General features: G+C 41.8%; 1 protein-coding gene across 13 annotated transcripts in view; it reads left to right on the plus strand.

Moving 5' to 3' along the window:
* Window positions 1–17,481, plus strand: part of FGGY (FGGY carbohydrate kinase domain containing) — a 259,987-nt gene that overhangs the window by 227,147 nt on the left and 15,359 nt on the right. For 11 of the 13 annotated variants that reach the window (XM_032117383.1, XM_032117385.1, XM_032117374.1 and 8 more), the window contains one exon: window positions 1,579–1,673. In XM_032117383.1, the coding sequence (XP_031973274.1) occupies window positions 1,579–1,673 (95 nt within the window). Of the gene's footprint in view, window positions 1–1,578; window positions 1,674–15,414; window positions 15,529–17,481 lie in introns of those variants that run through there. The other 2 variants (XM_032117381.1, XM_032117382.1) reach the window with 2 other exon arrangements.

Here is a 17,481-nt window from a genome sequence, read left to right on the forward strand (position 1 = left end):
GTTGAACTCATTAGAGCCTATCAGATAAAATAACTAACATTCCAGGATCAATCCCCCATTCTTTCCTGAAAAGAAAAAAATCTGAATATATTATTGTTAGCTACAAATGCCCATGACTCAGCCATGCAGACATCCAATAGATAATTCCACAGGCCACTTAAAAAGTATCTTGATCTTTTTGTTTGCCTGGTAAGAATTCCGTATTCATTCTGACGATGCGGGAAACGGGCAGTAAATTTTAGAGCACACTGAAAATTGCTCACTGACGCCTGGCAAAGAGCCACAGAGCTTTGAGCTTGAGCTTTGGATTTGCTGTTCCAAGCTGACCCAAGTCCTGAGCTGTGCTTCAGCTGAACTGGAGGAATGCTCAGGTGACAGAGCAAACTTTGCATCATGTAACTGGATGCCTGGTGTGAGGGGAATTGGCTTTGTGTCAGTAATTACTTTTTATATTAACAATTGCATTTCTCATTTTGCAAAGTGTGCATTTGCCTTTTTCCTCTATAGGAGTTGTTTGTGGCTCACTTTAGGTCTTCATCCAAATTTCAGCTCCTTCTAATCTTACAGCTGGCTCTCAGGAGCAGCATTTTTTGGGGCATAATATCCTGGAGACTGTTCTGAGCAGGAATGTGTGCTCCCACCCCTGTGTTTGCATCATCGTTCACTGAATGACATTATCTCAGTGCTGGAAATGGAGACACATGCCAAATACTGCAGGAATATTTAATTTTTCAGCTTAGTGAGGATAAGCATCTGAAGTGCAGCTAGAAAAGTATTTAGATTTATGCTGTTTGTTTAGATTTTTCAGGAGAATTAAGAAAGCAGGCTGATTTTTATTAGTTTTTTTAGCCTTTTCCTGCCTTTCTTTACAGTAGTGAAACAGGTCTTAGAAAATTCTGCATAAACCAAGGGAAAATATGTTCACTATAGTACCCATGGGTGATGAAATGCTAGTTTTTAATTCTACTTCAGAATATATATTGTTTGCTTGTTCTTCCAGTGTTTTAATTTGGTTTTTGAGTATCTTGCACAATTTGGAAGGCAAGATTTCTCTTATTATTTCATACATAGCTTGAGAAGGTTTGCTACTCATATTTTCATGTCTTCCAGCAAAACCAGACTGGCTTTGTTGGCTGTATGTTTAAAACCAAACACAAACAATCTTTTTTTGTTTGTTGCAAAAGAAATAAAAAGGAGACCGCCTTGTTTTCCCCTCCAGGTCAACTTTTAATAGGCACGTGGGTTTAGAGGGTGTGGGTAACAGGTTTATACCAAGCCCTTTGAGTGAGATAAAAAGCCAGTGTCAAAGATCTGGGGGGTTGAGGTTTTTTGTGTGCTTTATGTTCTGCATTAATATTTTGCTAAAATGATTTTATTTAAATGCTGCATTTTTCTTGGAGCCTGGAACCACAGAGCAGAGAGATTTACATTAATCTACAGCAGGATGTAGCTCTGAATGGGGTTTTGAGGAATGGTTTTCAAGCCCTTTTTGATTCCTTTTTTGTTTGTCTTTTTTGGTTTTAATTATTTATGGAGCTGCTGTGTTCCCTAACAGAGGCCTGGCTCTTCCCTTTGCAGGCAAGCCTGTTGTGCTGTCCAAAGAAGTGGAGTCTGTTTTGGTGGGTGCTGCTATTCTTGGAGCTTGTGCTTCTGGGGATTTTGCATCTATCCAGGTATGCAGTACCTGATTTTATGTCATTTTTTGTTCAGTTTTAATGTTTTTTGTTCCGTTTTAATGTGTTTTACACCTTGACTTTTGGCACCACGCAGAGACCTTAATCCAAGTGGAAAAGTTTGTCCCTTCTGCAGAGCCAGACAAGAGCCAGCATTGCTTTCTCTCCACCCTCTGTGTAACTCCAGATGTTACTTAGATGCACTGAGAATCAATTTGTCTTTGGACTATGGGGACATGTGTAGAAGCTGCTGTGTATGAAGTTAGCCCATGTAATTTTACAGGCAGAACAGGGAATTTGGCAAGGCTCTGATCCGGCACGAGGGTCACACTTTCATCTCAGTTACATTTGTCCTACTTTCCTTCCTTCGTATTGAGGAATGTTAAACATAAGAAGCACCATAGCATTATTTATGCAGAAAAAAATAACACATCTTAGCTCTTGTCTTGCCTCCAGTGAATGCAGAGTTAATAATGAGGATGGAATTTCATGTTCATTCATGTTATTTCAGTCCATTAACAGCTGCAAAAGTAGCAGTGAGGCTTTTCTTTTCAGTGGATCAGTCAAAGCATGACTTAGCTGCATTTATACAAACAACAGTGGCATCAGAAACCCAAAGAAGGGTCTGATTGTCCCAAATCATGCCTGTTTTCCCACCTGGCAATCCCATAAGCCATGTCCTCTCCTCATGCTGCACAAGGACACTTAAGAGCACAATGCAGTTGGACAGAATGATTTATCAGGATGGTCCCTAATACATTTGTTGCATTTTTCTTTATAACATCGAGCACAGATTTTTGTAGATGAATTTTTGCACAAAAGCTGATCTGGAGATACTTTGTGAATAGGGAGGTCAGCTCCCTGACCTGATTAAATTGGTGCAGTTCCACTGGAATCAATAAACAGCTCAACATAAGCCGAGGAGCTGGGCTGTGCTTGGCTCTTCTCCAAATGGGAATATTCTACAGTGCTATGTAGGTTAGCAGGAAGAGCAGTTTCCTTTCATAAGAATGTTTCCATTAAAATGAATCCCATTGCAGCAAATACAGAGTGCAACATGTATGTCTGTGTGCAGTAGTTCCAGTGCTTGTAAGGAGACCTTGCTCTGATAAGTGGAATTTCAGTAGCAGCTTTCGGTGACAGGACTTCATATTTAATTCTTACTCTTCTGTTAGTCTTCTGCCTTCAAACACATTTTTCATTCCAAGTCTAGGATGTTTTCCACTGCTGTACAATAACTGAAGGTCTCAAAACTGATTTTATTAAGTCTGTTTTTATCAACATTAGAAAAAGCTAATGCTGTGAAGTTTTCTGTGTTGCATTTTATTCAATTTTTGTGTATTCACTTACCTTTAGTTTTTAACCCTGCCCTTTTATATAAAAATATTTCATAAGAATATCCAGTAATTTCAGAACAGATATGAATATTTTAAAAATAATTTAGCTACTTGGGATCACAAAGGAGAGACTGAATACATTTATTTTAGGGACAGGGAAGTGTAAATGTGTATCTACCATTGCAGTTCAATAACCTCCCTGACATTTATTTTTGTAGCACATCTTCCAAAACAACCCTTTCTTAGAGGTGCTGCTGCAAACATTCAGCATCTTTGTAGACTTTGCAAATACAGGTTATTACCTCTCCTCTAATAGATGGTTTGTGCTTAATTGCAGTGCTTTCCAAAGCTCTTTGTTTGCTCAGTGTAATAGTAAAGGAGAAAACTGTGGGTTTTTTACAACCTCTCTCCTTATGTCTATGGGTTTTTGAGGGGGATTTTTTACTGTATTTTTCCCAGTCGCTGGTCACATTTCTCAGAACAATTTTTGGGCATTTCCACTCAGTGTCAGAATCAGAATGTTTAAAAGCTCCCTGGTTTTTATGGGTTGGCTGTTCTCCACTTTCTAAAACTCAAGCAGTTTTAGGACAGCTTGGAAGCAGCACCCAAATCTGGATCCTTCAAAATCACTTTTGCTAATCTTAGTCCAGCTTTACCATGCTCTGCTGACAGGAACATTGGCTGCTGCCAGACAGTGAAACCCACCAGGGATGCTGAATCTGAGGGAATGTGCATCCTGTAGGGATTTGGGGCATGGGGCAGCCAGGTCAGAGCAGCTGCCTCACTCAGAATCTGGACACAAAGGCAAGATCCTCAAACTCTACCAGGACATCCTGTTCAGCAGAGGAAAGACAAGATGGGTCATCTAGGGAAGAGCCAACTCTATGGTAACCTTATGGAGTAATCAGAGTTAGGCTTTATTTAACTTAACAGGTAAGAAATGCCTTGGAACTGGGGGGTATTTCCTGGGGTAGGGCTGTGGCTGTGGTGTTTGCTGTACTCTCATCCTCCTGCACAGTCCTGGTGCTTAGTCCTGTGGTGTCCTATCCTTGGGGCTTGCAGATGGGGAAGCATCTGCTTCAGAGGATGGTTTTTCCAAGGACAGGCAGTCACTCACCACACATGGCTGGTGATGCTTCCAGCCAGAAGCACACATGGGACAGCAGGAGCCTCACCCTGACCTGTCTTGGGCAGTGGGTCATAGTGGCTGGAACACTAAAGAGCTTGTCCTTTATCGTCTCAAATTTATTCTCAAAGAAACGAGCAGCAACATGCCTCCTGTCTCTTCTCCCTTCCCATACTACAGCTCTTTGAACAATTCAGCATTTTGTTCTAATCCTCAACTTTCATGTATTTTTCTTCATATTTCAAGTGATTGGTGCAAATTTTTCCATGCTTTCTGCTGAATACATCTGTATTAGCACCAAAATTCTCAGTGTGCTGAGCCTTTATGGAGAAGCCTTGGTAATGAAGGTTAGCACAAAAGCTGTGACCAGACAGGTTAATTTGCAAGCTCCTAGTGTGGATTGAGAAGTTCAAGCCCCTTGAAGCTGCAATTTCATCTTTAGGTAATTCTATCAAGGGAAGATTTATAACCTCCATCTCTCAGGCCTGGTCACCATATGTTGTTGCTTCAAAGAATGTTGACTTCCCTATTTTCCTCTTCATTTACTCTCCCTGCATTTTTCTCCGCTGTGGTAAAACAATTGGTCTATCCAAAAAGAAAAAAAAACATTCAGTGTGGTGAGTTCTTCCCCATTTCATCTCTTGGTTATTTAGTCTCTAGAAACTCCAGAAAGGGGAGAAAATCCTCTGAATTCCTTCTTGGTTTATCTTTTAATTTGCCCCTACAAGTGCTGCACACTTTTTCTCTGAGTAGTTTTGTGGGAGCTCTAACACAGCCTGGCTGGGCCCCAGCAGACAGTGCTGTGGAAAACAGTGTGGCATAAAGATTTTTGAAATATAGACTGTATTTTTGGGGGTTGGATTTTTGAAATACGTGCTGCATTGAATGAAATTACCTTAACATTGCTAGCTTAGATGGGTCCATTTATTGGTTCTAGCCATTCCTTTCATGCTGAGCAGCAGGATCCTGCTTTTCTATGGGATTGTTTCTATAGTAAAATTATAGTTTCCGGTTTAGCCAGCCAGCAATTCCTTCTCAGTAAAAATGTTCAATAAATAAATGTCAAAGTTTCCAGTATATCCTCGTTACTCTGCCCCACTCGTACGTAATTGAAAATGGGAAGAAGGTGCTGTTTGATTTGGCAGTCATCCAGCTAATTTTTTTTGTTGGATAGCCCACTCTTCGGGACAAAGCTGTACGCCAGGGAACAGGATTATTGCCTTATAAAACCCTGCAGCCCACTGACTATTCCTTAATTGCGTATTAAAGCAATTAATAAAATTACCTGTATGGAACCAGATTACCAGATTTATTTTGGATATGCTGCATTCATGTGGGACATTGTTACTTGCCAGCAAGGGAGAGAAGAAACTCTGATTTTCTGCAATGCATTTTGTTGGTCACTCTGTAACCAGCTTTCTATGAACATTTTTGCTGTGAAACACTGAGGTAGAATTTAGAATCTACATGACTACAAGATTTTTCAGGTATCAAATTGACTTTTAAGGGAGGTTTATTCTTTCCTTTGTTGGTGTTGGTTGTTATGCAAGTTGTTGGTATATCCTGCAAAAAGATAGGGAAAAGCTTTTTCATTGTTTCTTTGTTTCTACAAAAGAGGTGTGTAAAATGAGCTGGATTCTATAGGAAGAGGTGTTAGGTAATTATTTCATGTGGATTAGCTGGATTCTTTAGCAGCAGTAGCAGTTGAGCAGGCGAAGGACTCCTGGGTCCAGTCTGCACCCCTGGAAGCAGCCCCAGGAGCCGTGAGGATCGTGGTCCCCTGGCTCGGAGTCTGTGGACTGTATTGCAGGTGGGAGTTGAAGTTAAGGTGGTGCAGGGAAATAATTCACTCACAACTCTGTACTAAAGGAGCCTGGAGGAGTTTTGTTTGTGCACTGCTGGGTTTTGCTTCATTTAACAGGTATCTTCTTTCAGTTGTCTCAGGATGATGTTGGGTGGTAGAGCACAGAGGGAAAAATCAAATAACAAACCCCACAGATAGCACAAGTTTTCTGAAGATCAGCCAGGAAGAACATATGATACATGGTGTGTTTGCCTTGTAACAATTAAAGTGTTACAGACAGTTGTGAATGTAAAGAAGTTCCTGAGTACAATTAGTCCACAACCTTGGTAATGGACCAACTGGCAATGGGGAAGAGACAGCATTTCATAAGAACACCCATAAATAGTACTGGGACATATTCAACTTTTGTGCTGACAGAACTGAAGGGGGTTAGGCCATTTCCATTTCTGGATCAGGCCATTTCTGGTGTAATTTTGTTCCACTTCAGTGGACGCACTGCAGTTGATGATCTGATCCTCTATTCCTCTTCCAAAGCATTACCTGTCAGGCCATGGATTGAAATTCATACAAGCGTCTCGTGATTTCCATATTTTCAAAGGCAAGGACTGAGTGGAAGATCAGGGAAGGGATAAGTTTTTCCTTAGAAATGGTAATAACTTGGGAAATCAAAAGAGGAAATAAAATGACTTCTCCCTGTTGGGTTCGGGAATGTTGCCTTCCCTCATCTCATTAAAAATTTAAAGCACTCTTGTTTTTGAGCAGGGTGAATTAGTAATTAAGTGCTATAATCAACTTGTGTAAACATAATATTGAAGGAGAACAGCAAATTAATCATTTTGTTGGCTTGCCTTACCTAATTAATGCACCTTTTAGCAAAGGCCTTTCTGCCATTTCGGTTTTTTTATCCCGTTCCCTTAATCAGAGGATTTTGGAAAGGCAGAGGAAGGAGATGGTTTTTCTTAGGCACCATGATGTACACAAGGAGTGTGTTAAGGTGCTGTGACCTTGCCTTCCTTTCCTTCAAGAGCTCCAAATCTGGGCATGTAGAGTTTGAGCCCAAGGTTTAGTGGAGACCATCCTTGAGCAAAAAATAAAAAGCTTTTGCTTTCTGGGGTAGGCATTGGCTGGCGTGGCCTCTTCTTCTAAGTGACTTTGAGAACCAAACTTTGTCATGTAAGATGCTCAATGGCTGTGGAGAATATTTACATCTAACCAGGCCTGGCTCAGGGCAGTGACTTGGCAGTAGAACTGAATCCCTTTACCTCTTTCCTTGGTGTTTTGACACTGAAATATGGCTTTCCCTAGCTGAGAGTGGTTTTTTTTCCTTGTGTAATAAAGTTAGATTCAATATGGCATGCATGAAACCACCGAGATACTGGCAATGCCTCTGGCTTTTGTATAGAGTCAGCTGCCTCCTTACCAGAAATCTTGAGAGAAATATAGATGAGAGAGAGAGAAATGAAAAGGCAGTGATTTGATGGCCACTGTCCAGTTCCTTGTGGCCTAGTGTTTATGGTACAAAGAGTGCCTTTTTAGTTAGCATATTTTGGCCTTACTGTCAGAAGTCTTTGCAGTGAGGGTAAAAAGCAGATGAATCACTACTACTCTTTTGCCCTAAGGATGATCCTTCTATATTAAAGCTGAGAAATAGAAATGTTGGTTTGTCTCTGCCAAGCACAGAATGAGCTTTCAATCAGTTTGAGAGTGTGACTTTTTTCACTTTCCAAACCACAATAAATATATAGAAACCTTTCTACTTTCTTTCAGCTGACTCCAGTGGACAGCATTTCCATGTGGCTGGAGTTCCTCTCTTGCTGGGAGTTAAATCACACACACAAACACCACCCTGTAGAGATCACACAGCTGAGATGTGGCTGTAGCTGCTCACACGATGCTTTCACAAAAGTGCTTAGAAAAGTACCCTCTGCCTTGTTGCTGTTTACTGACATGTGATACTGGTTGACATCTGTTGCCCTTCTCATTTGAGGTCTGTTTGCTTTACTAACTTTAACATTTCCACATTGCTGTGCTGCTGAAGTGCAGATACACAAATCTCCTTCAGTCCCCAAGGTCCTTTTATGAGAAGCAGAGCTGCCATCATTTGATATCATCCTGCTGGCTGCCTTTTATACTGCAGCGGAGAGAAATAATTCTGTTGCTGTGAAATGTATTTGGGGGAGTGCAATGTCCAGTGCTATATGTTGTCATACATTTGATGTATTATCAGGTCAGTACATGCTGTGCAGTAGTGTTTAGTTCATTGTCACAGCAGATGATTTGTGGATATTTGTTATATCACTTGAAATTATTACAGGTAAAAACTTGTCTAAGTGAATATTAAAGTTTGTCATAGCAGGTCATGTAGCTGCTGCAATGACAGATGATCTTAGTCCACAATCCTAATGCAGCATTCCCAGTCAATGTAAATCAACGGTGCTCCAGGATTTCGGAGGAGTGACACCAGTTTACTCCAGTGCCCCAATCCAGTCAAGCACTGGGGTGCATCACCTGACTTTCAAGTAGGCAAGAAGTTCAGCTGAAGACAAACTGGACTGCCCATGTGCTGAAGTACCCTACTGGATCAGAGCCCAAACAGGAATCTGACACAGTTCATTGGGAGATGACACATCTTGAGATGATAAAGGTGATTTGAGCAGATGGTTTGTGTTATTACCCCTTCAGGAACAAGCTGTGGATGCCACAGGTAATGGCATACAAAGGCTGTGTCTTTTGTTAAGTGCTGTCCTTTTTGTGGAAACTCAGCATGCTGCATTTGAAATGTCACGCAGTACACAAATGCTCAGATTTGGAATTTCTCAGTAACTGTTTAATGACAGGGAAAGGCAGCTGCAGTGAGTCCATGTTATATATCAGCTATAACAGAACTGCCCATTTACAGGAGCTGAGTGTTTGGCACAGCTCTTCTAACAACCTCAGCAGTCCAGTACTTAGGGATGTGGCCTTGTTATTGCTCTGAAAGCAGAAATGAGCATGAAATACCACACTAATGAAATAAAACATGGCCTTTCATTTGGGCTTTGGTGGAAGGATATGGGGCACTGTGTGTTGGGATATCAGTGTGACTTCCCTGTTTATTAATCCTGGCTGAGACTGGTGATAAAGATTTTATTACCTATTTTTCACATTTACAAGGATGGACTGAAAAGGTAATGAAGACCTCTTGGAGGGAAACATGACACAAGAAATCTATTTAATCTGTCTTTATGCTGAAAGTGTAGCTGGCTTTGCACAGTGGCACAGCTCCACTGACTTCTCCCAAGTTCTGGGTCTTTCACACCCTGAATTACTGTGTTAGAAACAACCACATGTATGTGAATATAACCTCCTCTGTCTGTAGGATTAACACTTACATTGTCATGTCTTTCATCTTTTTAGAAACTCACATCAGCTGATGCTGGCAAAGAATAAGATGTAGTGTTTTGTTAGTCTGCACAAGTTGAGACTCTTATTAAACCAGTGGTATTTTTCTCATCTGTCAGTAAGCCCTGGACCTGGCAAGCAGGAGAAAAAATGCTGCCTGGAATAGTTCAGCTTCTGCTGCTGCGTATTTTTGTAACAAACCATGAAATGACCACAGTGGAGTTTTTCTAAGGAGATGTACAATTAGTTGATTTTTTTTTTTCTTTTCAAGAAGAGTAAGATTAAGATCAGCTTGTAGAAGTTTAATAATATCACAACCTTACAGTTTTTCCAGCTTGCTGACCCTGTCTTTTCTTGAGGAAAACCATAAATATGAGGAAACCATAAATGTGTCTTTATAGTAGATAGATACTTTCTTAAAAGTGTACTCTGATCCTTCTCCTTTCTATTTTAAGGACCAGTTTTACCCATGTGCTCAGACACACAGCTGAAGTCATTTGGACCTTGGACTCCCCTTCTGTCCAGGCCATTTAAGCAGGGAAAAGTGTGATAGCAATATTTTATAGGAAGGATGAGGACAAAGGAGGGTACCATGGATCTTTTGCAACTGTCAGTAGCCAAGAAGGTCCTTTTCAGAGTGTGTCCTGCTTAAATGATGTTTGGGATGTCAAACAAGTTAAAGTCTCTCTGCCCTCACCTCTTCAGTAGCTGAGGAGAAAAACCTTCAAGTTATGCACTGGAGAATTGGAAACTCAATCTGGCTACATTGTGAGATTAATTTTCCATCTGGGATTTGCACTCTTGCTATGTCAGCACAGGGATCAGGCTGTTCCATGGCAAAGCACGAGCATGTGGAGTCACAGCACTGTCTGAAATGCTTGAATGTTTTTCACACTAAAGTTTTTGAAGGACATTATGATCACTTAGTTGTGGGATTTGGTGCAACTAGTTCAGACCACTAGGACATACTTTCGCTACCCTATATTTGAAAAAGTTTTGTGTTTTACATATACTGTGTTATCCTTGATCCTAAAGATGTCTAGGGGGGTTTGTTTCTTAACATTTCCTCTCTCGGTATAGTTTAACAGGACTGTTTACTATCTCAGAGTGCCCAGTACATTTTATTGTGGTTAACAGTAAGGACATTTTTCTTTATTCCCTTTCATATAATCATGGATCTGAAATGGTGAAGGAGAGATCCCCTAACATTTATTAGACAGCAGCTGCTTTTTACATTTACTGTCTTTCCTCAGAATTGGAATCCTATTTTCATTCTCTTTTTTTTGTTCAATCATATGTTCTTATTTCCTTGGTTTCTTAGATACAGACATATAACAACTGTTCCCAACCCTTTCCTTCTTGTTTTGAAGCAACTTTTCACATGTCCTGTGCTTAAAATTTCTGAGGCACAGTTTGAAGTTGGGCAGTGAGATATAGAGAATCCATATGAAATTTCTTCATGGCTCTGTTTTGTTTTTATTGGGACAAGTGTCCACATAATGAGTAGCAAGACCATAATTGTCACTCTTGAGGGAAATAAAGGCAGAAAGCCTGACCACCAAGTGGGCATGGAAAAGCCTGACTTGCAGATTTTTGCACAAAGATATTCCTCCAGATGAGGCTTGAAAAACATTGGGAGAGCACAAACGGGGAGAACTGCTGTGTCCATCTCTTGCTGTGCCTTATAAGTGCACAGCAAAAGCAAGTGGGGTTGTTGTCTTAGGAATGATTTATGGGGCATGTACTCAATGTGTAGCATTCCTGGGAGCTGCATTCCCCTGAGCATCACTGATCCTCAGTACAGAAATACTTCCTGACCCATGCAGGGCCTGTTTGTATGAGCACCTGCTGTTTGCCACGCAGCTTCCAGAGAGTCCTTTGCCAGGTAGAGGTTTTAGTGTGGGTGTGGGAGCTCTGGGGAGAGCACATTTTTTGGGCAAGGAGCAGAGTAAAGTGATGTGGCAGTGGAGCCCTCTCTAATGAGGGATGTTTAGATCTAACCCTGTCACTTCTTTGGGAGATTGGGAAGCACAGGGACCCTCAAGGGAGAACACTCTGGAAAATAAACCAACTTCTAATCAATATTTTTTCCTTTGAAGAGTGTCTGCATGAGAGGCATATATAGGAGTGCTGTACCATCATCCAGCCCACCCTCTCCTTCCCAAAACTCTGGGGTGGATGGTGATAACACATCACATGTGGAAGGTGCCTTCATTGCCCAGCCCTGTAGCACAAACACCTTGGATATATTCAGCAAAATACTGCTGAGTTTTGTAGCCTTCAGACTCCCTTTGCTTTCAAAATGTCTGGTAAGACTTGCTTTTTGCCTAATTTTCCCAGATTGGTGGCTTTCTCTGTGTTGCTGTGAAATCACTCATTTCTGTTAACTTTAAGTTGTTTAGGTATTGAATGCTGTATCTTTAGACAAGACCGAGGGAAGCAGCTTGTGTGTCTTCCAGCAGATAAATGGGATGTGTGTTAGGCTCTAGGTTGGGACCTGGCACTTAGCTTAGGTGTGGGAGGTGAGTAATGGCCCTAAAGATGCTAAGCTGTGTGAAGCCCTTCTGATAAATGGGGCCTTTTTGTGATGAGCTCTCCTCACGTTCCTGGATTGGTTGGCATAAAAGCTTTGAACAGACAAGCACATTACTCATTATTTACTGGTTGTGGTTGCAAGGTTGTTTAATTTTGCAATAGTCCCATCTAAGGGATGATTCTTGCATTGCATGAAAGGGAGACTAAGCAAGATTCACTTTTTTGTTTGCTTTGTGTAACTTTGCCCCGTAGATATTCAGCGTGTTTGCCATAAGACACAAAATGTCAAACTTGTGGCTTTCTGGACATGGACACTCATCCCAGAGGAGAAGCAGGCATGGAAAGAGAATAAAGATAGGTGTGGCAGAGAATGGGGCTTTTCTCTTTCAGCACTAAATCCCCAATAGCCACCATCTCCCTCTCCCTGCTCCCACTCTGATGTTGTTTATTTTTTTCTCTTGTATTTTTGCCTGTCATTTGTGCTTCTCTTCTGTTCAGTAGTTTTCACTTTTTCTTTTTTCCCATTGTTGATCCTTCTTCTCTTCTCTTCTCTTCTCTTCTCTTCTCTTCTCTTCTCTTCTCTTCTCTTCTCTTCTCTTCTCTTCTCTTCTCTCCTCTCCTCTCCTCTCCTCTCCTCTCCTCTCCTCTCCTCTCCTCTCCTCTTCTCTCTTCTCTCTTCTCTCTTCTCTCTTCTCTCTTCTCTCTTCTCTCTTCTCTCTTCTCTCTTCTCTCTTCTCTCTTCTCTCTTCTCTCTTCTCTCTTCTCTCTTCTCTCTTCTCTCTTCTCTCTTCTCTCTTCTCTCTTCTCTCTTCTCTCTTCTCTTTCCTCTCCTTCAGTTCTGTCTCCCTCTTCCCAACTCTTTCCACATCTCAGTTCCTTACCTATGTTCTCAGATAATGAAAAGCAAAGAGTAAGAGATGGACTGTGGCTCATTCAGTGCTGATCCCTCACCTCTGGTCCCCTCTCGAGGCTTGCAGGACATCAGTAAAGCCTCGTGGCATGTCCTCTGTTTTATGGGCACAGCATATGCACAGAGCACTGACTGGGCTGTGCCAGTGTTCTTGGACTGGAAGAGGGGAGATTTATTATGGCACTGATCACAGTGCTAAAATAAACTGCCCTCCCTCAGCAAGAGGAATAGGAGTTTGTAAATGCCAGCATTTTATACACAAACTGAAGGACAGGGCTGAGGGAGCCAGCTGCCCAGGTTAGCTGTTCAGGATCTGAACATGGCAAGGCTTTAAAAGCAGAGAGTCAGAAGAAGTCATTTATATTAAAACAAACTCTGTCATGAGTCATTTGACTTCTTTTTCTCTTACACACATAGTTTATGTCCCAGGCCTTCTAAGGCCTGGGTAACATCTGATACTCTTTAGGCTGAGCCGGCTCTAATAGGAGTGGGATCCTGCTTCCACTTACACTGTACCACTTAGAACTCTATTTAATTTGAGTCTTGTGTTTACAGGCTGTAACTGTTACTTATTTGTCATTTTTATGGTAATAAAAAGATTGTTTGTCTGTGATTCAGTCCTTGCTGTGCTGTTGAATAGGTCTGTGTCCTTCAGCAGCAGCAGAGGAAAAGAGGAGCTTTTGCTTTTGGCCTCATTCATTTTTCTCATGCACCTTCAGTCAGGCAGGAGGAGGATGCAGGTCCTTCCCATCCCTCCCAATCACTGTCTCAGTCTGTTGATGCCAGCAGAGCATCACTCTACATTTTTCACACCATTTGCAATGAGCTGAATGTGATTTTTCTTCCCTTCTCCTTCAAAAGAGCCAACACCAAAGTGTACCCTGTCTGCAAAATACAGCTTTGTCTCCTTTACAATTTTTCTTATTTTTTCATTCCCTCCTTTGTCTCATCCCTTCTGATCCCAGGTTTTTGTTTAAACATTTTTACCAGGTGCAAAAAATAGTTAATTGCAGGTAGGAGATGTGAAAGGTGTATGAATTCAAGTCTTGTTCCCTGCTTGTGCCAAGGCCTATAGAGACTTGAAAGGGGAGAATGAAACACAGACAAAGGGCAGGAAAGCTTTGTCCCACTCCAGAGTTTACAGGGAAAGGGTTCAACCCGGCATCCAGCTTCCCTGGGCAAGGATAACCCTCAGGCCCCCCTGCTAAAAGAGGCTGCACCTTAATTAAGAGCATGACTCTTGTTCCCTCTAGTGGCTAATTACACAGCATCTCTCACACCAGAGTGTCCTTCCACTGCCTTCCTGCTTCCCTGCCCAATTTTCCTCCCATCCACAGTTTTTAAAAAATGTTTTGTAACTGTCTCAGTTTCTCCAAATGATGGCATTTGCCATTCTTTGGATTGTGCCTTCAGAAAACTGGGAACTCTCCCGTGGATAGATAAAACCCAGCAGTAGGGTTTAGGGCTGGAGAGGTTTTTGCTCATATTCCACCCATGCAGAATCTTTCTGCAGCGTTACCAGGAAGGGTTAAGGAAAAAGGGCTTTTCTTGGTTTATCAGCATCCCTGCTCCTATTGTAATTCCTTAAGTCTGACCAGATATGGATGTCCAGAACTGTTGGACGCCTCAAATCCCAGGCTTGTTTCATGTCCTGGAGATAAGGAGTGAGTTGCCTGGCTTTGCAGATCAAACACATACCATGTAAAATGTAGTGCAGTATTTCCTAGGGACACAGGACAAAATCTGTGTGTGCCAAAGGAGTTCTTACTAACAGCCTGGTAATGGGACATACTCTGTGCTAGTTCAAATTGACACGAGCTACTGCAGCATCAAGTTCTTCTGAGTGTAAATAAAAGCAGAATTTTGCAATGAGAAAACAATCTGTGTTACCTAACTTGAGAGGCAGAGTCCATAGACTTTATTCCCACCTGAGCCACTGACTTTGTCTGTGACTTCGGCCAAGTTGTGTAACTTTGTTCTTCATCCTCCTGATTTGTGAAGCAGATCTGGTGATGTTTACAAACCTCAGAGGAGGGGTTCATGGTTGTATTAAAGTGATAGAACAAAAAGTGCAAAGAAAATCTATGATGATGCTAAAGGTGTTTCTCTGGTGGATTAAAATAAGTCAGAATGGAAAGGTTGTAGATTAACAATGCAGTTACACATAATTGGAATATCTTTTGACTTCTGAATCTTACCTTAGAACTGCAGTTTATTATTGTGTAAATTTTCATTGCTGTGATATGGAAGATGGCCTATACACCATGGCATGGTTACAGTTCTGATGTTTATATTGGTTTTTAGTATTTACAGCATTCAGGACATTTAAAGATTGTGTTGTGCATCTGCACAAAAATGCACTTCATATGCAGAATTCTTGTTTTTAGAGAATATTTGGGCCAGAATGGGAGACCACATCCTTTAAAGCACAAATTCACTCAGGGTTTGGATTGGCAATTCCTTAGGAACAGCAAAGGCTTATTCCAGATCGACATTTTCATTCCCAGCCTGAAGCTTTAGGTAACTAGTGCTGTGCCCAACACATAACTGAGGTGCTCTTTTTGCTCAAGTATGGAGCCTTCTAAACTGCAGTTGTAGACATTTCTGGAGACTTCTGAAAATCAGATGTTGTCCTTTTTTACCTGCAGTGGGACCAGGATTAGCAGAAACAACAGATGCATCTTGCATTGCTGAGCATTTTCTGAGGTGCATCTGAAACTGATTTGTGGCAGGCCAGTAACCCAATGAGCGTAATGTAAAACATCCAGCAGGGTAAGACCTCCTCCTTAGAACTGTATCCTTTTTCTTGCATGCCTGGGTTGCATTTTTTTAAATTAAGTTACTGCATTGTAGAATGATCCACATTCCTTTATTCCTGTAAAAATGGAATGACTGACAGCTTTTCATTGCACATGCTCCTACTGTTTGTTGGGAGAGGAGGGGGCAGGATGGGATCCTACCAAATGTTTTAAATATTATAAATAGAGAAAGATTGTTGAGCATGAGAAAATGGCTTCTTACGAGGGGTTTAGTTAGATCTGTTGCTGATCCAGTCTGATCTTACACAGATTTTCACTAATTATTCCAATGTCAATAACCAAGCCAGAGCAGAACAATGGATAAGTGTGTTTAGAAAGGTGTGCAGTAAAAGTCAGACTTCGATCAGATAAAAGAAATTTAATATCTTTCCATCCATTCTAGACTTGTCACAGCCAAAGAAATACCTTTGAACAAAAACTAGTTGGTTTTTTTCAGATTTGCTGCATTAAGCAATTTCCAAAGTACAGAATTGCTGCTAATGGAAAAGCTAAACAAATCTGGGATTTTGAGCTAGTGGAGTGTTCATGCAAGTGATTAGGCTGTACAAAAGGAGCATTCATCTTGAAATGACAGATAAGTGCTAAGGACAGGACTGAAAACTGTAAATATGTTAGCACTTTAAGCGAGAGCACAGCTTCAGCACTTGTGAGACTCATCAGCTGCTGTAAACAATATGGATCTTTGAGCTGATCTCTGCCGAGATCTCAGCACATCAGATAATGATAGAGTTGTTCATTTTTGCTTCTTCTGTTCTGGGCTTTTTTTCCCTTTCAGAAAGTACTTTCTGCAAAGAGCAGGTCTGTGGTGCTGCCAGCACACACTCACCTCCCTCGTGGAGCAGCTGCTGTGGGGAGCAAAGGACAACCCCAGAGCCGGGCTCTGCCTTTCCCCAGCTCTGCTCCAGTGAGGAACAGAATGTGCAGCTGCACTGCCACTCTGCTCGCAGGGCTGTGCCCCCACCCAGGCTGGGGAAGGCTCTTTGAGCTCCTCCAGCCTCAGTTCACAGTCAGGACACTTCTCCAAGTGTGATTTTAAAAGGAAGTGTTCAGGTGGTGGCAGCAGTTTCTCCTGTGGGGTTTTGCAAAGTGTTATCAGTGACTGAGCTGTGACAGTGGAGCATTTCATGTTGGGAAAGCTGCATACGATAGAAATTAATTTGAAACCAGTAAATCCCCTTTGCAGAGGACACAATAAAAAGCTGGCATCCCACCATAGCTCTCAACACTCACTGACCTCGCTGAGGTTCTGCTCAGTGACCTACAAGTGAAAAGCTCCATGAGCCATTTGGGCCTCTGCTATTCATCTCTTTTCCCAGCTTGCTGTCTTTAAATAAAAGGACAGATCCTCGGCAGCAGGAATTGGCTCAGTTCTTAGGATCAGCTGAATCGTGAAGCACAAAGTGGTTTTTCTTCAGTTGTGTCCCACACTGGCCAGATTTTCCTCTTTAGTGTTTGGTATTAATCTAGTGGTGTTAGTGATTCTTGTGGAATACATGAGGAAATGAGGTGAAGAAGCTCCACAGGATCACAGAATATTCCGAGTTGGATGGACCCACGAGGATGATCAAGTCCATCTCTTAAGTGAAAGGCTCATATGGGGATCAAACCCACACCCTTGGGATTATCAGCACCTTGTTCTGACCAGCTGAGCTGATCCCAGGGCTTGTGTGACCTGTCCAGGGTTAAAATTCCAGAGCCAATGAATCCAGTGAATACAGTTATGGAAGGTGTGCTGGGAAGAGCTTTTCCTCATAAGCACTTCAGGAGCTGTGGCTTAGGAATGTCTCACTGAAGTGACTGAAGGGGCAAGGTTTGCTTAGAAGCAGGAGCCACAAGGTGCAGCTCACTGAGGGCTTCTTGAAAAGCTGGGAAAATAGGATGGGATAGCAAAGTAAA

The sequence above is a fragment of the Corvus moneduloides genome, chromosome 9 (genome assembly GCF_009650955.1).
Source record: "Corvus moneduloides isolate bCorMon1 chromosome 9, bCorMon1.pri, whole genome shotgun sequence".
Lineage (NCBI taxonomy): Eukaryota > Metazoa > Chordata > Aves > Passeriformes > Corvidae > Corvus > Corvus moneduloides.